The sequence below is a fragment of the Mandrillus leucophaeus genome, unplaced genomic scaffold (assembly GCF_000951045.1).
Source record: "Mandrillus leucophaeus isolate KB7577 unplaced genomic scaffold, Mleu.le_1.0 Scaffold1278, whole genome shotgun sequence".
NCBI lineage: Eukaryota > Metazoa > Chordata > Mammalia > Primates > Cercopithecidae > Mandrillus > Mandrillus leucophaeus.
The window spans coordinates 312109-321221 of record NW_012101187.1 but is presented as its reverse complement, the minus strand read 5'-3'; the positions used below and the strand labels follow the sequence as shown (position 1 = coordinate 321221).

Below are 9113 nucleotides of genomic sequence, written 5' to 3'. Positions count from 1 at the left end.
CAGGATGGTCTCGATCTCCTGACCTCATGATCGGCCCGCCTTGGCCTCCCAAAGTGCTGGAATTACAGGCGTGAGCCACCGCGCCCGGCCGAGATATGGTCTTAATCATAGGAGATAACTAGTTACAAAACAGCCAGTTAAACTGAACTTAAGGTTCAAGTAATGGACAGACAGACCTGGTTCACACCCTACTTCCACCAGTGAATTAGTTGAGTGTCCCAGGAAAATGTGCTTGACGTCACTGAGACTAAAGAGTATCTTTAAAGTGAGGTTAATAATAATTTGCAGGATTATTTGAGTATTATATATAACACTTAAAAAACATATGTAAAGTCCCTGATACTTAATGGCACTCACAAATAGTAGCTCTTATTATCATCATCATGACTCCTAATACTATAATAATATATTTCTCAGTATGACATTTATTTTAATATGACAGTCAGGGTACCAATGTGTAGTACATTCCACAGGGCATAGATGTGAATGAACACTCAAGATGTAATTTCCTCTCCATTGAGTTCTATTATGTAAACAGTGCTAATAATAGAGTAGAACAGATTTTGTATTACAAAATAATAGAACAGTAAATGATAGAACAAGGAAAAAGTGCTAAGTACACAGTGAATTCATTAACACATTTTCCAGCCAAATGTGTAGATATACATATATATACCTATATTTCAGCTATTTTAAGCATTGAGATAGCTACTGAATGAAACAGCACATGAAACGCAATGTATAAAATATACTTCAAACTTCTTGTATAAAATGGAAATAAAACATTTATGCTGTATGTTATATACAGGAAAAGATGTGTTCACTGAATAATCAGTTTTATTACCTGAGTTGGAGCCACTAATTCCAACTCTGAAGCCGACTCAGAGTTGAGGGCGCTTTTTCCACCACTCAGTTCTGGTTGAGATCTGTGCTCTGAGGACCTATAAGGGATGCATTAAGGAAATTAAATGTACATCTAGAAACAAAATTAAGCTATAAATCCAGTCAAGAAACCGAGTTAATTTGGATCATTGAAAGCCATGATGTCAAAGCTCTCATCAAAATTCTGATGATAAAGATAACTTTCATGTATTTCTATTATAATGGCCACTTTCAGAATGTAAGAGGCTACAATGTGCTAGGTGTTATTATCTTTGATTAAAAATTCAGTTCAATTATGGGCAAAAAGTCAATAAATGCAGTACCATTTTTGTTACAGAAAATTCTGTTTCATAAAAAAATTATGTTTTTTTGTTTTTGTTTTTGGTGGGGGGAAGAACTTCCCAACAAGTGTCTCAGGAGAGATTTTATCTTTATACAGAATTTGAAATCTCATGATAAATGGAGATGTGGGAGGGCAGTAGGCGATGGACGCTGGATACTGCCCTTTAGGAAGCTTCAAAAATATGGTACAACTCAGGTGGTCAGATTTTCTCATAAGCTTCCATGCACTGTTCTTAATTATTTGATTATCTGATAGTGGATGATTGAGCAAACCAAAAAAGCTACCTTATAACTGCAAAAATTTAACTATTATTTAATATATTGAATATTCTCATGTATATACACATATACACCTAGTTTTACTAATCAGCACAGTTACACATTCAGAACATTATTACCAATGTTGAATTACAAATCTCTCAAAACACTTATTGACTGAGTTGAATTAATTTTTGACAGTTGAGATGAAATAATTCGAATTGGTAGAAGCCACCGTAATTGGTATTGTTATATAGGGGTTACATGTGATGCCAAGTATTTGGATTGACTTAACTCATTGGCTATTTCAGTGCCACTCATAAAGTTGATAAATAAATGGCCATTTTCTGATATCAAAATACCTTACCATAAGAGCTCTTTTGATCCAGTTCTAGATGAGCATGATTTTCTCTCTGCCATTGGATGTCCCTTGGTATTTCGATCGCCATGAAACTTAACATCGTCCCATTTTTCCAGTTGTGTTTGAATGTCTAGTAAGTACAGAGGAAGCGGGTGAGGCAGGTTGGGGGAGCATGTGGTGCAGAGAGAAAAAGAGAGCTTAATTAAGATTGAAAAATCTTATCAAAGTGAGCTTCATTCAACCAATGTCCCAAGCCCCAAGATCAACCTTTATCTTTTCAATGTTGCATAAAAATTAAAACTTGTACAGCTAAATAGAAATCTCCTATTAAGATAAATTGCATTGCTTTTACAGTTAATGCAATCAAGTTGTTTGACCTGAATTTATTTCTGAAGCTGTGTACATTCTGAATCTTGTATATGAGCCTGTGCAATCCAGTGTAGAATGTACATCTGGAGCACTACCCTGTCAGTCTCTGGCTAAAGCGGGGTTTGGGGGCATTGCTGGCATGATTCCAGAAAGAAATTCTGTTTAAAGAGATGAGCTTCATTGTTAAAAGGAGGTGGGGATAAATCAGAACACTTTCACAGCTTTTGAATAAAGCATGTAATTTTTCACCAAAGGAGGGAATTTATAATGGGGGAGAGAGAGAAAGGAGGCAATGAGGACAGCCAAGGGAATCCTGGAACCATTTTATCCCTGTGGTTTAGTTCTTATAGATAAAAAAAATCTGGCTAGATTCTCTCTCATTACAGGTGTGTGGCTGTGAATAAACCACTGAAACAATCTCGGGGTTCAGTTTTTTAGTGTATAAAAAGATTGGGCCAGGTGGCAGGGGCTCACGCCTGTAATCCCAGCACATTGGGAGGCAGAGGCAGGTGGATCACCTGAGGTCAGGAGTTCGAGACCAGCCTGACCAACATGGTGAAACCCTTTTTCTACTAAATACAAAAAAAAATGAATGGGGTGTGGTGGTGCATGCCTGTAATCCCAGCTACTTGGGAGGTTGAAGCAGGGGAATTCCTTGATCCTGGGAGGCAGAGGTTGCAGTGGGCTCAGATTGTGCCACTGCACTCCAGCCTGGGCAACAAAGCAAAACTCTGTCTGAAAAAAGAGATCAGTTTGCAGATGATGTTCTCTAAGGTCTTTTTTCCCCTTCTTTTTAAAAACTCTGGTTAAAAATGCATAACAAATTGACCATTTAAACCATATGTTAGTGTACAATTCAGTAGCATTAGTACATTCACACTGTTGTGTAACCATCACCACTATTCATCTCCAGAATTTCTCATCATTTCAAACTGAAACTCTACTCATTAAACATGAACTTTTCATTCCCCCAACAAAAACCTGGTAACTTTTATTCTACTTTCTGTCTGTATGAATTTGACTGTTGTGGGTACCTCGTACAAGTGGAATCCTCCAATCCAGGTTGATTATTCCTTATGCAAAATGCTTGGGACCAGGAGTGTTTCAAATTTGGGATTTTTTTTCTTGGTTTTTGGAATATTTGCATATGTCATAATGAGATATCTTGGGGCTGGGACTCAAATTTAAACACGAAATTCAATTATGTTTCATACACACCTTACACACATAGCTTGAAGGTAATTTTATAAAGTATTTTAAATAATCTTATCCATAAAACAAAGTTCTGACTGTGACTTATCACATGAAGTCAGGTGTGGAGTTTTCCACTTACAGATTTTGGAGGATTTCAGATTTTCGAATTAGGGATGCTCAACCTGTATTTGTCCTTTTGTGCCTGGTTTACTTCACCTAGCACAATATCTTCAAGGTTCATCCATGTTGTAGCATGTAAGTTATTCCTTTCCAAGGCAGAATAAGTTCATTGTGTGTATATATTACATTTTGTTTATCCATTCATCTCATGATACGTTTCAGTTGTTTTCACCTTTTTACTATTGTGAATAACACTGCTATTCTTTTTTTTTTTTTTTTTTTTGAGACGGAGTTTTGCTCTTGTTGCCCAGGCTGGAGTGCAGTGGCGCGATCTCGACTCACTGCAACCTCCGCCTCCCGGGTTCAAGCAATTCTCCTGCCTCAGCCTCCCTAGTAGCTGGGATTACAGGAATGTGCCAACATGCCTAGCTAATTTTTCTTTGTATTTTTAGTAGACACAGGGTTTCTCTGTGTTGGTCAGGCTGGTCTCGCGCTCCTGACCTCAGGTGATCCACCCGCCTCAGCCTCCCAAAGTGCTGGGATTACAGGCATGAGCCGCTGCGCCTGGCCAACACTGCTATTCTTAAAGGTGCTTTTAAACTAAATACTTTTACAACTTCTTCATAGGACATTTTCTCAGAAGCAGAGAAATAAGTGTTCATCATCTGCATGCTTATTGTGTTATATCATAATATATTAATATATTCTATTTTTTAAGGCAAGGTCTCACTCTGCTGCCCAGGCTGAACTGCTGTGGTGCAGTCACAGCTCACTGTAGCCTCAATCTCTTGGGCTTAAGCAATCCTCCTGCCTCAGCCTCCCAGGTAGCTGGAACTACAGGCTTATGCCACTATGCCAGGCTAACTTTTAAAATTTTGTAGAGATGGGATCTCACTGTGTTGTCCAAGTTGGTCTCAAACTCCTGGCCTCAAGCAGTCCTCCTGCCTCGGCCTCCCAAAGTGCTGGAATTACAGATATGAGCCACTGCACCCAATCAATATATTAATATATTTTTATCTAAATCTATACATGTTATTAACTTATTTGTAAAACTGAATAAACCTAGATGGTGAGGAAATAGTAGAGATAGTTATAAAATTTCCCTCCAAAGACAGACCTCAAAGAGGGATGGCAGGGGAGAGGAGTTCCTGTGTATGCCACTAATTTGAGCAATGGCGTGGTTCTCTTTCCTTTCTTTACAGTCTATCCCTGGAAGAGCTCATCTACACCCATGGTTCCAATATCCATTCATACACAAGCTTCTGACTTACAAATCTCCATTTCCTACTCAGCTCTTTTTCTCCAGTTCTAGACCTATATACTTAACAGCCTAATGGAGGTATCCACAGAGAAGTCCCATAGTTTCCACAAATATAGCAGGTTCAAAGCTGAACTCAATAGTTCACTCCTGCTCCTCTTCCATCTTCTGTCATGGAGCTTGGCACATTCTACATGTCCCCATTGCTCACATATACGTATTATCTGTTTCTAAGTCTTGTTTTAATATTTTTTGGAACCTGTCTCTCTCTTTCTCATTATCCCCCTTGTCACTGTTGGATCTCTGGACTAGTCTCATTGCCTCTATTCCTTTCTCCGTAAATCCACCAGAGAAGGATTTTTCTAAAATAGAAACCATTGCTGTCATTCCTCTTAGTAGAACTCTTCGAACATCATCCCTCCTTCCCCAATCTTAAGGGCATGACATCCAAGGATTCCTATGATCTCGCCACAAGTGATTTTCAGACTTTTTCTCTCATTATTCTATCCTTGAGTACTACTGAAATATGTATATTTACTTAAAAAGACATCTTGCCGTGTTTATCTATTTGTGTGTGAATCCCTTTCCTTTCCGCACCAGGGATACCCTGCACTGTTCTCCCCATCTTTCTCCTGATCTATCTTGAATCTGGCAAATTCCTACGCACTCCTCAAACCTCAGCTCACGTAGTACCTCTTGTAAGACACCTTCTCCCACTGGGTAGGGCAATGGCATGATGAGGAGGCTCATGTAGTAACTGATCTGGGTTTTCTTTCATTGCTACATATAGTTAATATTTTATTATAATCATTTAATCATTTTTCTATCTCCCCACTAGACTGTAAATTTGCTAAGGCACAGAGCTTATATTATTTATCTTTGTATTCCTAGCACCTAGTATGTGCTGGGAATATGGTAGATACTCAGAGAAATGTCTGCTGAACAAATGAATAAATTAATTCATGACCATTTAACATGTACATATCATAGTAATAAGTGATTTCACATATGTATTCCATTTATTCTTCATAGCCTTATGGATAAGCTATGATCTCCTTATGAATGTATATACAAAATTCACCTCCCCACACATATACCTACACACACAGCAGTCAGTCACAGCCAGGGAAGATTCATGGGCCTCTTGGCTTTCTAAAATACCTGTCACTGTTCTTTTTCTTGAGAAAGGAGAGCTTAATATGTCTGGTTCCAGGAGCTAAGAACTAAGCCATCCTTTCTCAGAGGAGGTGGAATATAGTGGAAAACATATGGGCTTTGAAGTTACCTAGAGCTAGGCTCAACTTTCAGCTCTTCCTCTTATAAACTGTGAGATCTTGGGCAAATTGCTTAAATTTTGAAACTTGGTTCCTTGCATGTTTCAAAGAGTTGTGATAATTTAATGAGATAATATATGTAAGTAATGTACTGTGGTTCCTAGGCATTGTAATCCACCATCAAATGGTAGCTGTTATTATTGTATTGCACGTATTCCCAAACACACTTGTTACATACTGTTTGATCTGGCTGCCCCGGGCCTTGCATTAGAGTTGGTTACTCAGAAGTTCCCTCTTTCTTGTCCTAGACTGAGTGCTCCTAAAGAGCAAGATGCACATTTTACCTTTATTTGTAACTTTAGTGCCTAGCCTGGTGCCCAGCACCTATCAATCACATCATATTTGTGGGTCGAATAAATACATGAATCAACCAGTTATGCAAAGTTGAGCTCCCCAATTGCTATACAAAGTTCAAGCCCAAAAGAAGCTATGTCCTGTCCAGTTTCCACCATGGACTATGCCTTTTCTACTCCTTTGTTCACTGTTCAATGCCATTGGTGGAACTTTCCTCTTGTATCCACACCAGCAGAGCAAGGTTGAGCATCCACAGCCACAAGCGATTGCCTTACCTAGGTCTAAGGATGAAGTCTCCGGGACTCTGAGAGGCTGGCCTCTCTGCTCAGCATCTGTGCTGATGAGGTCAGATCCATCGGCCTTTTTCTTGAGGGATGAAGTTTTTGATGAGGGCTCTGACTTCTTGGCTTTGGTTTGAGTTTGAGAGACTGGTTCACTCAGGTCAAGGAGATCTAAGCCAGTGGTCAGTACTATCAGAAATGGAAGAGGTTAAGATAAGCCCATTTACTACTCTGAAATTATTTTTTTTAAATAGGTTTCAGTTGGGTACAGAAAGATTTTATGTTTGTAGGATAGATTAGAATCAAGTTAGTTCACCATTGATTTGTAGAGACAGCTTGTTAGACTGGGATATTTGTTGCATGTTATTCTTATATTTGGCATGGCACAAACTGGTAAGAAAGGACTTAGACCAGCCTCAGCAATGATGAAGCTTTGAATGAAATTAAAATGATGAAACTGAATCTGAGTTCAGATGCTATTTACTTTATTGCTTTGCTTTATTTATACTGAAGGTTATTTTAGATTACAGTTTCCCAGAGAGGAGTCAATCTATCATATTCAGAGATTTAGTGAAGTTTTTGAATGTCTTTGTATTTTAATTTTAAACAATAAAGTATATGGGGTATAAAGCAAGGCTGTTAATCACCTTTTATTTAATTAAGCAGTTCAATCAGAAAATGGCATCCTGTTTGGGTTCACCCAAGAGAGGTATTTTATAATCCATAGTTGATGAATAGGTACACATGTTAATGCCTTTGCTGTTTAGTATGCAAATTTAAATTTCAATGTAACTAACTATAAAACTGTTACACTTTTACTTCTTAGCAGGTTGATTACATTGCATTAAATACTCTAATGAAAGCAGAAATAATAAGTTGTTCAAATGCAAATCAGGCAAATGAGAATTCAAAAAAGATGTTTTATAACCTTTGCTTCTTCTTTCTTTTACAGTGCACATAACCAGAGTTTGACTAGCTCATTGTGAGAAATAGAAAATTCAAATTCGAGAAGGTCCCTACAGCTCTACCTCTCCACCAGTCCCTGCTGTTTCACTGGCCCTGGCACCACACTGGAGAGACTAGCTTCTGAGCAAGACTGGTGGCTTCCTCGCAAGGAATCTCTTCACCCAGCTCACTTAGAAAAGCCACAGAAAGACAAAGAAACTACTTGCATTAACCCTTTGTGGCAGTCTACAACAATGACTGCAGCATTCCTCTGTAATCTCCAAGCTTTTCCTCTAGGTGGGGAATGGATTTTTGCTGATGTCTCAATACTCTTCTGTCTGCTTCTCCCTTGTACTGAAGGCAGGGGCCAGGCTCCACTGAACTCACAACCCGGATTTCTTTAGTAGTGCATGGGCTTCATGAGCTAACCATTCCTATGGGATCTTTAGGATCGTGTGTCAAACTTCACTCGTAATAGTCTCGTTTTCTGATTCCAATTCCAAGTCACAGTGGTTGGATGTTGTTGGTGAAGTGGAAACATCTGGCTCTGTCATGGCTTAGCTGTGTAACTTGAAGTAAGTTTCTTGCCCTCTCTGAGTTTCAGTTTCCTCATTTGAAAATGAGGAATTAATTGTCTTTTAGGGATAAGATGAAGATTAAATGATCTAATGTATGTAAAGTGCCAGGCATACAATAGGTACTCAATAAATGTGATTTCTATTCTTTTATAGCCAATTCATGATGTTTTTCTATCCTTTTTGTTGTTGTTGATGATGTTCTCCTATTTTCACTGTTCCTTTTTATTTGAGACAAGAATCAGATCCATATACTGACAGAAAGAGAAAATGCTACTGGGAGTAAAACTGAAGATGAGACAAAGATATGCGTTCTACAGAGGATCCTATGAAGCAAATTTATCATAAAGTGGCCTGAAAGTGTCAGCTTATCTCAACAGAATCTTCCTGAGGCAATGGGAACCACTTCCCAATGCTAAGATGCCCTGAGATACGAGGGATGTTTTGTGACTAGGAAGTACTTGAACGCGGAGGGAAAGAAGTGGCATTCAGAACTAAGCTGCTTGACTTTATGTCTACAATGTAAGCATGGCAGACAGCCAAAACAGGCTAGAATGCCTCACACTTTATATCCACTGAACATTCAAATAGAAATTGCCAGAACACTATTACGCTGGCAAGGTGTCTAGGCCCAATGTGATGTCCTTATAACAGAGGAAAGGAAATTGATGACAGAATATAGAATGCCACATATATCTTTACTAATTGTACAAACAATTAAGAGTTAGTCACTTGCTCCTAGACTTTCAGAAGCAAATTATAAAATTGTCTACTTGAACATAGGAAGTACATTTGTTATGGAGTAGCAGCTGGCAGGTACTAATTGAATTCTATATCTTCTTCTCACATTCAGAACAAGTGAATTACTAAAAGGGTGAACTGCGAATTCAAACTTGGCTC

General features: G+C 38.5%; 1 protein-coding gene and 1 long non-coding RNA gene across 13 annotated transcripts in view; one reads left to right on the top strand and one right to left on the bottom strand.

The window, feature by feature from the left end:
- The window catches only part of PEX5L (peroxisomal biogenesis factor 5-like), a 242800-nt gene that overhangs the window by 83190 nt on the left and 150497 nt on the right, over positions 1–9113 (bottom strand). For 10 of the 12 annotated variants that reach the window (XM_011972157.1, XM_011972161.1, XM_011972158.1 and 7 more), the window contains 3 exons: positions 6688–6882; positions 1850–1973; positions 845–941 (listed from right to left, as the gene is read on the bottom strand). In XM_011972157.1, the coding sequence (XP_011827547.1) occupies positions 845–941; positions 1850–1973; positions 6688–6882 (416 nt within the window). The remainder of the gene's footprint in view (positions 1–844; positions 942–1849; positions 1974–6687; positions 6883–9113) is intronic. The other 2 variants (XM_011972164.1, XM_011972165.1) reach the window with 1 other exon arrangement.
- LOC105533675 lies at positions 1867–8373 on the top strand. Its single transcript, XR_001005151.1, has 2 exons — positions 1867–1976; positions 7646–8373. It is a non-coding gene; the product is annotated as an uncharacterized LOC105533675 (long non-coding RNA).